The following is a 16,882-nucleotide window of genomic DNA, read 5'->3' on the forward strand; positions in this document are numbered from 1 at the left end:
GATCTCAGCCCAACAAAAATAGTAACATCACACATTTGCGTTCATTTGTAAATAAAGCATTTATTTCAAATGCGTGGCATACACATACACGTGTGTGTGTGTGAATGTAATATAGGTGTGTTGCATACACACAAACACATTTGGTTCAAGTTACAGTATGTTTTACCCAAACGTAAAAAATCAGAATTGGTCAAACATCTCAATGTAGGGGCACCTACCCGAAAATCTGAATATTTATTTCCACTGCAGACATCCGATGAACTATAATGCAGCTCTTTTTCACAGATGTCCTGCCGGTGGGGCCAGGCTCCCCAGATGTAGATTCTCATAATTAACAAAAAAAACATTTTTTTCTGGCCTGGACTTTTGCAGCTGTTTTAGACTAATTTCAGGGTGCTGATTCAAAATGTGATCTCAGATTTGCTCTATCACATCTAAATTTTATGCTATCGGCATACCCCATTTTCATTGATTTTACCCGAAATTAACTCCGTCACTTATGATTGCAAGTTGTTGCGAGTCAGTGACTGCTTTAGTGTTAAAATATGGTGCTGTATTTTAGGATAGAGTGTTTATATCATTTTATGTAGATATCCACATTTATTTAATATTTTTCTTCTGCAGTTTTGATTGAAAATGCAATATTTGATATCTCAAAAACCTGATGTGATAGACAAAAACTGATGCCAGATTTGGAATCAGCACCCCAAAATTACCTTAAACCCGTTGGAATACCTTATGCCAGAAAAAGTGTGTTGACCAGTGTTATTATCTATTCACACGCATCAATCATGGCCTATGGCGAAATTACCTGGGGAACTTTCCCCATGAAAGTCAGAACTGAGCAGCTAAGCAGGAGGCGAGCCTGGAGAGTGGTGCTTGTATGGGCCTTGACCAGCGTGGTGAAGTATGGTCAAATAATGGCCACGACCCGCAACGGTGTGCGGCGAGGCGTTCATCCCACCAGATTTTGCCGCACCTCCAATTATGACGGTTGGCTGCGTACGGTTGCGAAACAAGTTCAATGTACATGCATCATAAACAACACAGTGATGCCAATATGTTACCGTGCATTCTCTACTCTGGGAGATAATGGCATCCGTTGACGAACGAATTGCTACCGGCGCACTACGGTCATCCTTTCAGGGGTCATACATTTAGAGCAATTTGGTGACAAGTCAAGGCGCAGTAATAGCCGTCTGTTGTTGTCGTTGTACAGGCCTAAAGGATTTGCGTGGGTAAAATTTAGTTCGAAGTTGACGTAGCTCGAGGAATCGTTTACAGGCCGCAGGTTGGGAGTGACGACGCAGATTTAATGGCGCCACGGTGGCTAAGAGATGTTAACTCCCTCGCCTGGTGTACAGGAGGTCGTGGGTTCGATCCCAACTCTGACGCCTGCTGCTGTATATTTGGAGTGGTCGCGAGGATTTTTCTCCGGGCCCTCGGGTTTTCCACTCCACATTTAGAATCAACGGCACGCGTTTTAGGGTAATTAGCTGCTATAAATTTCCACTTCGTTGGCGCTATCATATGTGGCCAGGTCGCTTCTGAAAAAGAGCTACAGAGCTCAGTGGGCCTTACCTGATAAAACAAAAATAGTTAAGTGGTTTCCACACGAGGTTTTTGGGTTAGATCGCGTAAACATAAATGTGTCGTTAAACCAGCCACCACCCAACACAGCCAATCAGTAAGATGTGTCACGAACACAAAACATGCCAATTCGTTATGTATACGTGACAAACCTTATTAATTGGCTGCGTTGGGTGGCGGCAGGTTGAACGACACATTTATATTTGCGCGATCTAACACAAAAACTCTATGTTGGATATTTCTCGTAAACTCCTCCTACTACGTGCTACACCGAGTTAAGTGTTTTGTTTACTTAGTTGCAACGCAACAAGAACCTGGCGCCAGGCATAAACCTCGACAAGGCGAAAGGGGTTGGGGGGGTACAGAAACTCCGCGGACTAAATCCCCGACTCGGCACTCCTGGGTCCAACGATGGATGGTGGGTGGGGGGACAAAAATTGGGCTCACTGCCCCACACACAAACACACACGCAGTGGTCACTACGAGCAGGAGTTTCGGTGTTTGTTTTATATATACGGAGGAGGGGGGAACAACAGGGGAGGAGGCACAAGGGTGGGGTGGTAGAGCGGTAGAGATCGTCGTCGGGAACAGTCCCGCGTGGAAGCCAACTCCCGTCTATCCCCTGAAGGGGGGTGGGGGAGGTGATATCCCAGTTGCCCGTCTCCTCCCTCGCCTCCCCCACCACCCACCCCGACCTCGTCACCCACACGTGCACAATCTCACGATGAGCTGCTCCGTGGGCGGATTGAAGTGTTTTTTTTATTGGGTCGCGAACTCGTTTTTAAGGGAGATGTGAACCGTCGACTCGGAGCTGCGGGTTCTCATGCAGCAGCAGTCGTCGTGGTGGTCGTGGTGGTCGTGGCAGCAGTCGAGGGCTCCGCAGACGAGGGCTCCGCTGGTGAGGAAGCGACGGCGACTTCTTCAGCTTCCTTCCTGTCCTCCGTCACCTTCGACAGAAATTTTTTTTGTTAACAAAAAATTTGGGCGCGATATTTTTTTAAAGCGTTGGCATTCGCGCGATAATCTCGATTGAAAACCCGCTTCTTTGAAACTGCTTTATGCGTTTGGTTTGTGGTCCTTCCCCACCCCACCACAGTTGGCTACGTGCGGGATTTCAATCTAGACGATTTTAAAGTGCAGCGTAGCTCCCAGTGGTTTTCTAAACTCGGAGGAGAGGTCCCAGACGGCGCGCAGAAGCGCATCTGAAAACGGCACGCAATGCAGTGACCACCCTCTCTGTTCGATGGGCGAGCCAAAAGCCGTTGCTGCTGCGAGGATGACCGGAGTTCACAGGATCAATTGCCAAAACATCCCAACGTAGCAGCAAACAAATTAACCCGTAAAAACTAAGTTTTTCACTATAAATCCTTTATATGCGTCCTCTGGCTTGAGATGGCTGCCACCTATGGGTCAGATGATTGTCTGCCACCATTAAGCAATTGGTAATTAAATATATATATTTTTCCTAAAAAGTGTAACATTTTGGAATTGTCACGTACAACGAGTCTGTGTGCAAAATGTCAGCTCGATTGGATCACGGGAAGTGGGTTAAAAAACGACCGAAAGATTTGCACGGTCGTAAGCGCGCAAGCAAGCAAGCAAGTGAACTTAATATAAAGGATTTAAAAAAAAAGTCTTGCGATTCAGGCTTTCTTTTTGTAAAGGACACAGGGGCCACCCACTCCCCCCCCCCTGTCCTAGCTTCATGTCTCCCTCTCCTAGCGTCCACGCAACTCTCCCCTGCCCCTACCCCCCTCTTGCCCCTCCCCCCTCTCTGACCTATATAACCTCTTACCACGGCATCTCTCTCCCACTTCAGCAAAACATTTTCTTGCTGTGGGTTTCCCACCTGATGATGATTGCTTGTGCTGCGATCAAAACGTCGTGATTTAATTTATTTTATTTTATACCTACGTGACTTTACCGAAAGAACCAAAGAGTATGGATCCCTGCAGTCACAAAAACTTCAAATCTAGATTGGTATGTAACGGTTAGTGCACTGCGCTACGAACCCCATTCAATTCCCGGTCAAGGCCAACACCGGTGGGGGCGTAGTGGCATCCGAAGTTGAATGCGGGAGAGGGAGCCAGAGGGGATAGTTGCATCGCAAGGTCATGAAAGATGGCGACGACGTGGGGGGGCGGGGGGGGGCTTCATCTAGCAGTGGATAGACCATGTCTGACGACGAAGTTGGTGGAATAGTTATTTTGTGACGTACCAGTTTACGAGACCTTGATACGAGACGGCTCCAGAGAACGTGATGGGTCTGTGAACACAAATTAACACATGATGTTGATTGTATAAATGTGGAGGGAAAAACCAGAGGACCCCAAGAAAAATCCACACGACCATGGGGACAGAGAGAGACACACAAACAAACTCCAAATATACAGCAGCAGGCGTCAGGATCGGGATCAAGCCCACGACCTCCTGTATACCAGGCGAGGTAGTTAACATCTCCTAGCCACCGTGATGATGATGAGAGAGAGAGAGACACGCAAACTCCAAATATACAGCAGTAGGCGTCAGGGTCGGGATCAAGCCCACGACCTCCTGTATACCAGGCAAGGTAGTTAACATCTCCTAGCCACCGTGATGCTGATGAGAGAGAGACACGCACACAAACTCCAAATATACCCCAGGCGTCAGGATTGCGATTAAAATCCCACGACCTCCGGTATACCAGGCGAGGTAGTTAACATCTCCTAGCCACCGTGGCGCCCATATTGGCATGAGCCAGCGTGAGCCAGCCAGCTGGTACCCACTTTGAGTGGCCAGGGCAGGGAGACTCCATGGAACCTCCGCAAGCTCCCCACCCGCCCCGGTGCCAACAACAACAACAGCAGCAGTCCGAAAACACACCAAGACAACAACACACGGCCGTGTGGTGTGAGCCAGCAAGCTGGCACCCACCTTGAGTGGCCAGGGCAGGGAGACTCCCTGGAACCTCCGCAAGCTCCCCGCCGGCGCCACCGCGTCAGGCTGCGGTGCTGCCCCGGCCGCCGGGGGGCTGAGCGCGTGGGCGGCAGTGACGTCGTAGTGGAAGCAGAAGCCGGTGCGCGGGATGTGCGGTCCGTCGCTGACTTCCACAAAGTCTCCGAGCCTGGGAATGATGTAAGGAGGGTAGGTCAGGTGGGTGGGTAGGTAGGGTGGGGTAGGGTGGGTAGGGTGGGGTCAGGTGGGTGGGCTCAGGTGGGTAGGTATGGTGGGGTCAGGTTGGTGGGTAGGGTAGGGTGGAGTCGGTTGGGTAGGGGAGGGTAGGGTGGGATCAGGTGGGTGGGTGGGTAGGGTGGGGTCGGGCGGGCGGGTGGGTAGGGTGGGTGGGTGGGGTCGGGCGGGTGGGTGTGTGAGTGGGGTAGGGTGGGTGGGGTGGGGTAGGGTAGTGTGGGTGGGTAGGGTCAGGTGCGTGGTGTGGGTGGCGTGGGGTGGGGTTGTGTGTGGGTCAGTGTGTGGGTGGGTATTGTGTGTGATGGGCACGGGACAGATTTTTTAACGTACACATCGCTAAGTTTCAAAGAAGACTCAACGGTGCGTACGGATGGAGCACACAACCACCACTCTGCACCTGCACATTTGGTCACATTTGCTCACATATCAATATTCATAATTTACAGTTGTAAGGCACATTTCATCCGGAGATCCTGATGCGTCGTGCATGGAAAGCCAGGAAATAAAACAGAACCGGTGACCTCTGGATCCTCACCGTTACCATAACGCATGTAAGGTTGTGCGTATGTTGAACTTCTTTCGCACCGCACGTAGCCAACCGTGCTCATGGGAGGCGCACGATTATCGTGCGCCGTTGGACGTACTTGTAGAGGGTGACTTTCCGCTCCGCGTTCTTCGAGGCTTTCTCTTCGATCGCAGCCACCTTAGGCCTAGAGACGAAACACGCAGACCGTTCATGCTCCGTCAGAAGCGGGCTACATCACGTGAGGGTGGCACCCCGGTTCAGTCACATGCCACAGTGCCCGGCCTACGTCGGTGCTGCTACTCTCTAATGGCACTTGCCCCAACAAGTCTGTTAAGATAATTGTTTTTTTACGCTTTTATCTGCAACAAAACTGACACCTTTTTTTTACAAGGAGTCATGTTTGCATAGACCACAATACCTGCAGTCGGAATGCAAACAAAAAACATAACTCTGATAATGTATGCACTGTCCTTGAAATTGATTGGTCCACACCCAAGACAGCTTTCTTTAGAGTCTAGTCTCACATGGTGTTGGACCAGATGACACCAAAAGGCCAAAAAAAAGGTGTCAGTTTTGTTGCCAGATAAAAGGGTAAAAAAAACAATTATCATATTTTGCTACTGGTAAATGAGGTTCCAATGGTGTTAAAGTCTGTTAAGGGCTATACGGGATGGGGTGGGGGGGGTTCATTGTCTTTATGATGCCGCACCCGCTCTCGCTGAACATGTCGATGGTAACGCTGGTGTTAACTGGGAGTGTGTGTGAGCGGGTAACCATGACACCTCACCCACTGTGTCGATGGTGACACTGGTGTTAACTGGGAGTGTGTGTGAGCGGGTAACCGTGACAACTCACCCGCTGTGTCGATGGTGACGCTGGTGTTAACTGGGAGTGTGTGTGAGCGGGTAACCGTGACAACTCACCCGCTGTGTCGATGGTGACGCTGGTGTTAACTGGGAGTGTGTGTGAGCGGGTAACTGTGACAACTCACCCACTGTGTCGATGGTGACGCTGGTGTTAACGGGGAGTGTGTCTGAGCGGGTAACCATGACAACTCACCCGCTCTCGCTGAACATGTCGAGGGCGACGCTGGCGTCAACGGAGAGGCGCTCGAAGGGCAGGTTCTCCTTGAGGAGCAGGTGGACCTCGCGTGTGATGGAGCGAAGATTATCCTGGAACCGCAAAAATTATCATCGTCGTCGTCGCTTTCATCATAATCCTCGTCTTTATCATCATCATCATCACAATTCTAGTCATCATCATTGTCGTTATCATCATCATCATCAACATCATAATCGTCATCATCAAAATCGTCATCTGCGGTCCTTTACATATGAAGGTGTTAACCGCCAATTAGTGACCGTTAATTAATAGGAGTTTCGCTCCACATGTATCTCTTTTGAAAAAGAGCTATACAGCTCAGCGGGCCTTACCTGGCAAAGTAAAAAAAGTAAAAATATATTTGAGGCATCTCACCTCCGTCGGGACCCAGGCGTCGAGTCTGGCGTCGAGCAGAACGTCGTAGCAGAAGGCTCCGGATATGACTGGGAGACAGGACAAGGGCAGTAGGGCACCACGACATCAGCAGGGCAGGGCAGCAGCAGGGCAGCGCAGCAGCAGGGCACCACGGTGGTAGCAGGGCACCAGGGCAGTGGCGGCGGCGGTGTCAGGATGCAGCCGCAAGCAATCGGCGGGCGCAGAAGGGTCAAAAACGCGTCGGTGAAAATTGTCTTTCAATTCGAACGTTGAAGGTGAATTTAATCGACGTTAAAACTTAACATCTCCCCTACGCCTACAACATTGTTATTATTGTTACTACAAAAGATCATCGGCTTCGGGGGTGCCGGATTTTCAAGAACGCCGGATACTCGCTAATCATCATTTTTTTTTTATTTATCCCGTAGAAATCCGATCAGCTATAAAGCTCTTTTTCACAGATGTCAAGTATCAGAATCTTTATTTAGACGAAAGGAATCCAGTAGGGGCGAGTCAAAAAGTTACAACACCAAACAATACAAACAACTCATATGATGCTGGATGCAATTACCAGCGAAACGTCGTACTCAAATTGTAAATGTTTTGGTTTCACGCTTCAACACACCAGTGGGCTAAAGCAGTGAACTATTTGTCTTTTGTCAACGTGACACTTTTTTACTGATTGGCCGTGTCGGGTGGTGGAGGGTTACGACACATTTATAAATAACGCGATCTAAACCCAAAAACGTTGATTATGAATAATATTGGTCGCGAAAGCCTACGTGTTAAATACAAACAACGATCGCAGTGCAAGGTATAGGACAAGAAAGCATCCAGCAGAGGACTGAGCGTGGCTATCAGAATTACTGCTGCCATGGCAGTACTTCGAATGACTCAAAAGTTACTGAAAGGAACAGCGCTCACGGCGCTTGGATCTGGAGTGGAACCTCACCTGGAACCTCGGGAGAGCCGATCAGCTCAATGGGGAACTCCTCCTTGAAGGATTTGCTGAGGGCCGAGCCCAGCATGAGGGCACAGGAGCGCCAGTAGGCCTGCGCAGGCACGCAACGGGCCGGGCGAGGGAGCGCGCACGCGACACAGTCAAACACGTGGCCACACAGACAACAGAAAGGCAACGGATAATTCAAAATCGCGGATAATCCAAAAATATAACAATTTTCCATGCACCTCTATGCCAGAAATCACTAACATGGGTATAGGTTGTGTTTATGTTAATAAAATTTAGTTTGTTAGTGAACAACTCGAGATTTGGGTATCGAACTCACAGACTCGGTGGTGGATGACCTATTCGTTTATTTGCATCTTCGAGTAGCAGTTGGCTAGGTACTGTGCGAAAGAAGTTCAACATACATACATGATGGTAATGCCGATGATTTATGATGTTGATTACAGTAATGATTCTGATGGTTATGATAACAGTGTTGATTAACGTGCCGATGATGATGATGATGGTAATGATGATATTGGTTGTCACGATGATGATGGTGACGGCGATGATGGTGACATTTGGAACGAAAATACCAACTGGCGTGCAAAGTTCCATCACGCGAGCCCCGCACGCGTTGCCTTTGTGGCCAGCACCACTTGAAGAGACAAGAGCTGACTGGGTGCGGCGTTAAAAATCACAAAACTGCGCCGTTGCCGCCAGGCAGGAAGCATTCGCCCCTCCGTTGCCCGACTAGCGCGGCGAAGAACGCTCGCACAGTGGCGGACGGATCTCATCGTCTGTGGGCCGTTTGAACTTCTTTTGCACCAACCGTACGTAGCCAACCGTGCTAATTGGAGTTGCGGGAAATCGGAGGTTTGGTAGCGGTGGCGGTCGGACCTCCGATCGCCACCGGAATAGGCGGGGGGGCCGGAGTAGGTTCCACCACCCCGATACTTTCGAACGAAAGGGGAGCGAGCAGGAGGGGGAGGAGTTCTTGGCAGGGGAGCGCGGCAGCATGGGACAGACCTCGTTGACGGGAGTGGCGTCCACGTCTTTGAAGGTGAGGAAGGTGATGGGCCCGCCACGCTCCAGCGGGCGGTACATGTCGTAGAGCTCGCCGTCGATGCTCGCGAGCACGGAGCGCGTCTGGAACCACTCGCTCAGATCTGGAGGGTGCCGGGGGAAGGCGGGCGGGGGGGGGGGAAGGTAGCCGGGGGGAAGGCGTGCGGCAGAGTGTAAGGCAGAGGTCGCAAACGGGTTTTGATTCCTTACCCGTACCCGTACCCGGCCGTACCCGTACCCTACCCGATACCCGACCGGGTATCGGGTAGGGTAGGGTACGGGTACCCGATTGCGACCTCTGGGATGAAGCCATGTTGCAGGCGCGGGTGGGTTGATTCTAGGAACTTGAATTGTGAGAAGAAAAAAGACGTTGGGAAATGAGAGACAAACGGTTACTCATCAGTGACTCACGGCCTACCCGTACCCGGTCGCACCAGGGTCGCAAACGGGTACCCATACCCGGCCGGGTACGGGTAGCCGGGTATCGGGTAGGGTACGGGTATCGGGTACCCAATTGCGACCTCTGGTGTAAGGTCGTGTCGGCCGAGGTCGAGATGCCGCCAGGGCCGAAGCAATCGACGCAAAGGCAACCTCTCGCGCCTCCTATTAGCGCGGTTGGCTACGTCCCGCGCGAGAAAAGTATCACATGCACACACGCGTAGGAGGAACTTAATAGCGTCGAGCGTGCAAGCCACGTGCGGCTCCAATCGATCCTCACGCTGGGCGCAGTTGTAGGGCGTGGAGAGGCCGCGATTCATGACGAGGGTGGCCCCGCGCTGCCCGGGCCCCATGTGCTTCAGCTCCACCTTCTCGATGCGCATCAGCAGCTCCAGCTGCCGCCGCCGCTCGGCCTCGAAGAGCGCCACGCGGCGGGCCGCGGTGGCCACGGAGGCCGCGGCCACGCACGGCGCCGCAGACACGGCCGTGGAGAGCAGCCCTGGGACGGCGACAAGGGACAACATCCGATTAGCACGGTTGGCTACGTCCGGTGCGAGAAAAGTTCAACATACATACACACAACGCTCCCCATAGACTGAGCACTGCACATCGACTCAGCACTGCACACACACAAAGTTCCCCATAGACTCAGCACTGCACCGTAGACTCAACCGTGCACCGTAGACTCAACACGGAACCATAGACTCAACACTGAACCATAGACTCAACACTGCACCATAGACTCAATACTGAACCATAGACTCATCACTGCACCATAGACTCAACACTGCACCATAGACTCATCACTGCACCATAGACTCAATACTGAACCATAGACTCATCACTGCCCCATAGACTCAACACTGCACCATAGACTCAACACTGCACCATAGACTCAACACTGCACCATAGACTCATCACTGCACCATAGACTAATCACTGCACCATAGACTCATCACTGCACCATAGACTCATCACTGCACCATAGACTCGTCACTGCACCATAGACTCATCACTGCACCATAGACTCAACACTGCACCATAGACTCAATACTGAACCATAGACTCATCACTGCACCATAGACTCAACACTGAACCATAGACTCAACACTGCACCATAGACTCATCACTGCACCATAGACTCAACACTGCACCATAGACTCAACACTGCACCATAGACTCAACACTGCACCAAAGACTCATCACTGCACCATAGACTCAACACTGCACCATAGACTAATCACTGCACCATAGACTCATCACTGCACCATAGACTCATCACTGCACCATAGACTCGTCACTGCACCATAGACTCATCACTGCACCATAGACTCAACACTGCACCATAGACTCAATACTAAACCATAGACTCATCACTGCACCATAGACTCAACACTGAACCATAGACTCAACACTGCACCATAGACTCATCACTGCACCATAGACTCATCACTGCACCATAGACTCAACACTGCACCATAGACTCATCACTGCACCATAGACTCATCACTGCACCATAGACTCAACACTGCACCATAGACTCAGCACTGCACCAAAGACTCATCACTGCACCATAGACTCAACACTGCACCATAGACTCAACACTGCACCATAGACTCAACACTGCACCATAGACTCAGCACTGCACCAAAGACTCATCACTGCACCATAGACTCAACACTGCACCATAGACTCAGCACTGCACCATAGACTCAACACTGCACCATAGACTCAGCACTGCACCATAGACTCAACACTGCACCATAGACTCAGCACTGCACCAAAAACTCAACACTGCACCATAGACTCAGCACTGCACCATAGACTCAACACTGCACCATAGACTCAACACTGCACCATAGACTCAACACTGCACCATAGACTCAACACTGCACCATAGACTTAACACTGCATCATAGACTCAACACTGCACCATAGACTCATCACTGCACCATAGACTCATCACTGCACCATAGACTCAAAACTGCACCATAGACTCAGCACTGCACCAAAGACTCATCACTGCACCATAGACTCAACACTGAACCATAGACTCATCACTGCCCCATAGACTCAACACTGCACCATAGACTCAACACTGCACCATAGACTCAACACTGCACCATAGACTCATCACTGCACCATAGACTAATCACTGCACCATAGACTCATCACTGCACCATAGACTCATCACTGCACCATAGACTCGTCACTGCACCATAGACTCATCACTGCACCATAGACTCAACACTGCACCATAGACTCAATACTGAACCATAGACTCATCACTGCACCATAGACTCAACACTGAACCATAGACTCAACACTGCACCATAGACTCATCACTGCACCATAGACTCAACACTGCACCATAGACTCAACACTGCACCATAGACTCAACACTGCACCATAGACTCAGCACTGCACCAAAGACTCATCACTGCACCATAGACTCAACACTGCACCATAGACTCAGCACTGCACCATAGACTCAACACTGCACCATAGACTCAGCACTGCACCATAGACTCAACACTGCACCATAGACTCAGCACTGCACCATAGACTCAACACTGCACCATAGACTCAGCACTGCACCATAGACTCAACACTGCACCATAGACTCAACACTGCACCATAGACTCAACACTGCACCATAGACTCAGCACTGCACCAAAGACTCATCACTGCACCATAGACTCAGCACTGCACCATAGACTCAACACTGAACCATAGACTCATCACTGAACCATAGACTCATCACAGTCACGTAGAAGGGAAATAATAAAATAATAAAAATAAAACATAATAAAACAATTCTCACGACGTTTCGGCCACAACGCAAGCAGCCGTCCTCAGGTGAAAACCAGGTCTGTCGAGGCGACAGAGTCTGAATGAACGAAACGTCGTGAGAATTATTTTATTGTTTTATTTTTATTATTTTATTATTTCCCTTCTACGTGACTTTACCGAAAGAACCAAGAAGATGAATCGCTGCAGTCACGAAAGCTTTAAATCGAAATTTAATTATTCAATAAAAAATATATGATATAAAACTCACGTTTGGTGACGATGCGAGGAATCGCCGAGGCCATGGCGAGGCGGAGCGATGTGGAATTTAAGCGAAATAAAAACTAAACCCTACACAAAATAAAGACTTTTAAAGTTTAAAATGTTACCAAGTGACAGCCCAAGACTCGACACATGTGAGGACAGTGCGCGCACTGTACCAAGGTCACTACGGCGGCCGCGGCGGTCGAAAATAAAAAAAACGCGTTTTAAAAATAGTTTACGATTTTATGTACAGTATAATTTGTTTTTGTATTCTTGCTTCTTTTGGTAAGTCACGTAGAAAAATAAGAATAAAATAAAATATATAAATAATAAGCTGAAATAATAAACGCAAAAAGCACAATACAAAATAAAATAGTACAAATAAAATAAAATAAATCAATTGAAAATAATAAAAACAATAAACCCACGACGTTTCGATCGCAACACAAACAGTCTTCATCAGGCGGAGAGAAAAATATAATTTGTGTTTTTAATTCACGTTTTACAAATGCAATGTACACATTGTACACGGTGTATACAGCCACCCACCCACTCACTCATCCAGCCACTCACCCACTCGCCCAGCCACCCACTCACTCACCACTCACTCACCCAGCCACCCACTCACTCACCACTCACTCACCCAGCCACCCACCCACTCACTCACCAAGCCACTCACCCAGCCACCCACTCACTCAGCCACCCAACCACTCACTCACTCATCCAGCCACTCACTCACCCAGCCACCCACTCACTCACCACTCACTCACCCAGCCACCCACTCACTCACCCAGCCACTCACCCACTCGCCCAGCCACCCACTCACTCACCACTCACTCACCCAGCCAGCCACCCACTCACTCACCAAGCCACTCACCCAGCCACCCCACTCACTCATCCAGCCACTCACTCGCCCACCCAGCCACCCACTCACCCAGCCACTCACTAACTCACCTAGCCACTCATCCATTCGCCCAGCCACCCACTCACTCACCCAGCCACCCACTCACCCACCTAGCCACTCACCCACTCGCCCAGCCACCCACTCACTCACCCAGCCACCCACTCACTCACCCAGCCACCCACTCACCCACCCACTCACTAAGCCACCCACTCACCAAACCACCCACTGACTCACCCACCCACCAGGGCCATATTATCCAGTAGGTCACAGGAGGCACTGTGCCTAGGGGCCAAAGAAAACTGAAAGGGCCTACGAAAACAAATTGACCCATGTTTTGTTTGTTTGTATGTATGATTAAAACAATTTAACCAAGATATCTTCTTGAATAAATATTTTTATATAGCAAGGATAGGCACAGTTGTGATACGTTACAGTGTCATGTCGATCTTTTTCTTTTCACAAGGTGAGAGAAATTAACACCGGAGATGAAATTCGCGAGATTTTTCATTGCAAAAATTAGCAAACAACATCTTCAAATTGTGTTTTTTTTTTCTCACAATGTCAGCAGTGCAAGGGAAGACAATCGGCGTTGTCCTACGGTTGATCGGAGACAGTGCTAACTGTAGAAAGTTATCACTGAAGGCCTACGAAACAGATGTCCCTAGGGCCGACACGAGCCTTAATCAGGGCCCTGCCCCACTGCTGCCCACCAAATAAAGTGCTTGGTAGACTTCAGCTCGTTCAAAATGCCGCTGCTCGAACGCTTTACGCAAACACCATCTCATACCTGTCAACCCCTTATCAGTGCCCTACCTTATTACACACCAATTCAGACCTTATTACACACCCCGTGCCCGTATAAATATCAACGTCCATCCTACAAAATCCCATCACAAACGGCTATACGCTGTAAGGACCTGAAAACTGAATTACCCTGTACAAGAATACGGGGTAAACCGTATAGGTTGACAAGTATGACACACCCACCCACCCACTCACACACTCACTCAACCACTCACCCACTCACTCACCCATACACACACACATCCACACACTCACTCAACCACTCACCCACACCCACCCACTCACTCACCCACACACTCACACACCCACTCCACCTGTTATGCCTCACGGCAGGAGTTTTGTGTATGTACACAGGAATTTCCTGTTTTTGATGCTGGTTTTGGTCACGTGACCAGGAAGTTGCGAATTAAGATTCCCGCTTAACCACGTGGGCGTCGGCCATTACGCACATAATTCAAGATGGCGGCACACATCGTGTCCCAGTGAAGCCAGCCGTAGTTGGCCGTCGTGGGACTTTGAGAAGCATTGTCTGTAAGTTTGTTTATGTTCTTATAATATTGGCAATGCTGTTGTAATGTTGGAATGACCGTTATAGTGATGTAAATGCCTTTATGGTGCTGTTAAGTTGTTGTGGTAAATACGAGGCCTAGTTAGCAATGAAGCCTGCAACTTTCCTTATTGTGGATGTTACTTGTGATTTAGTAGGTCGAGTCAGACTTGTGCCCAGGTGGCTATGTGCGATCCTGAGAGCAAAGATGACGAAGTATCTCATCCACAGTTTAGTGTTATGTGCAATGCACGATGTGCCTTTATGCAACGCAGCGGCTTGTGCTCTTGTGTAGTTGTTCAGTGGTAGTGTGGGGGCCTGGTCCATCCAGTGTCTATTGCTGGGAAACATGTTATCTGGGACAATGTTCTGGTACTGTGGTGTTCATTGTGTTGGTGTTTCTGGGTTATAACAGATGCTGTATCTGTGTTTTCTCACCAGTTTTACCTCGTTAAACTCAATAAATGACGTTTGGAGTCGGACGTTCATCCTGTCTCCAAGGGTTTATTGAACGCGAGGTTAACTACTCAGCTAGCGGTGCAACGTTGCGCACAGCGAGGCCGAGACACTACCACTCACCCACACCACCCACCCACTCACTCACCCACACACTCACACACCCACACACTCACACACCCACACACTCACCCCTTATCAGTGCCCTACCTTATTACAGACCAAATCAGACCTTATTGGTCACCCCGTGCCCCTATAGATCTCAACGTGTATCCGATACACTACACTATACACTAGTATTAACTACACTATACACTACACTACTACATACCTGTCCACTCAACGTTCATCCTACAAAGTCCCATCACAAGGGAGAAACACAAATAGACAAAATAAATTTCGCCCGTTTTGAATCGACTACACGCTGATTGGACCTAAAAAGATATTTCCCTGTACAAGAAGAAGGTAAAGCGTATGGGTTGACGGCTATGCCATTTATTGAGCACATCACACCCACTCTATTGTCCCGTGCATTGGCTCCCAATCAAATATCGAATTGATAATAAGGTTCCTGCTATTGGCTTACAAGGTTGTCACAATGGGTTACTTAACAGGAACTGATCACACTTATATACCACCACCAATGAGGTCCTTAAGATAGGGCTGGATTAAGGTCCTTGTAGGTTCTAGGCACTTCTGTTTCGTAGGCCTTCAGTAATAACATTCATTGTACTGGTACTGCCCATGTTACAACCGCCGCTGTCACTCGATTGTCTCACGCGTAGACGTCGTTACTGCTGATACGTTCATTGTTTTTTTAGTCTGTGCCCTCATTCGATGGGATGGCGCTGTGTGCCGCAGACAAGCAGATTTAATTTGAAATTATTGAATAAAAATAAGGCAAGCTTAAAAATCTAAGCGGAAATTTCTTAAACTTTTTTTTACAATGATTATCATATGGGATGACGCAGCTTTAAAAGGATGCCGTTCATTTTCATCGATAACAAATTCAGTGTTTTCACAGGACGACCACGTGGTGAGCGCCATGTTGTTTTACTTTCATTTAAGCTTAGAGATTTGTTCGACTGTTATTTTAGGTGCAATATGCCTCGCTTACACTGAGTCAATGACTTGTTACCACTGCAAAGAAATTGCAACGAGCAGCCATGTAAATATATTGATTCAAGAAGATATCTTGGTTACATTTTATTTTATCATACAACCAAAAAAACATGGGTCCATTTTTTTAGTAGGTCTTAAGCACCGTGCCGACTGTGGCCTATTGGATATAAATACAGCCCTGCCTTGAGGTCTTCCGATCTCCCTCTTCTTAGTATTCCGAGGTCAAGGCTCTGTTCCCTGGGGGCGATCGCGCTTTTGCCAGTGTAGCTCCAAGACTATGGAACGCGTTGGCCTCTGGCAATAAGACAACGAGAATATTTAGAGCTATTTCAAGCAAGCCCTGAAAATTCACCTCTTTACGCTGGCTGGCTCTGACTAATTTCTTCCTTTCCATACACGGTGGCACATTGGGATCCTTGGATGAAACGCAAATATAAATTATTATTATAAACATACGCTTTGGTTCTTTCAGTAAAGTCACGTAGGTATAAAATAAATCACGACGTTTCGGGCGCAACACAAGTGCCCGTCACGTGTGTCGCGCCCGAAACGTCGTGATTTAATTTAAGTTATACCTACGTGACTTTACCGAAATAACCAAAGAGTATGGATCCCTGCAGTCACGAAAACTTCCAATCTAGATATTATAAAGACAAAGATCCCCCCGTATAACCTGTAATAGGCTGTTGGGATAAGTGCCGTTAGCAAGTGGCACCGCTCCCCCCGCACACAAACAACTGTTAATCACATAAATCGATTTTAAAAAAGTGAACATTTGAAAATGAA

The 16,882-nt window shown here is 48.8% G+C and overlaps 1 protein-coding gene across 1 annotated transcript; it reads right to left on the reverse strand.

Annotated features, from left to right (window-relative positions):
* Nucleotides 1–51: 51 nt before the first annotated feature.
* On the reverse strand, nt 52–12,440 carry LOC133358520 (large ribosomal subunit protein mL39-like). The gene is made up of 10 exons (XM_061576882.1): nt 12,271–12,440; nt 9,490–9,708; nt 8,736–8,875; nt 7,713–7,812; nt 6,761–6,828; nt 6,344–6,456; nt 5,403–5,468; nt 4,504–4,693; nt 3,809–3,856; nt 52–2,537 (listed from the first exon to the last, which is right to left on the reverse strand). Exons 1-10 carry the CDS (start codon nt 12,302–12,304, stop codon nt 2,412–2,414), a joined length of 1,104 nt encoding a protein of 367 aa, XP_061432866.1. The 5' UTR covers nt 12,305–12,440; the 3' UTR covers nt 52–2,411.
* Between the last annotated feature and the right edge of the window lie 4,442 nt (nt 12,441–16,882).

Source organism: Lethenteron reissneri, chromosome 62, assembly GCF_015708825.2.
Source record: "Lethenteron reissneri isolate LAM-NWPU_2019-01 chromosome 62, ASM1570882v1, whole genome shotgun sequence".
Lineage (NCBI taxonomy): Eukaryota > Metazoa > Chordata > Hyperoartia > Petromyzontiformes > Petromyzontidae > Lethenteron > Lethenteron reissneri.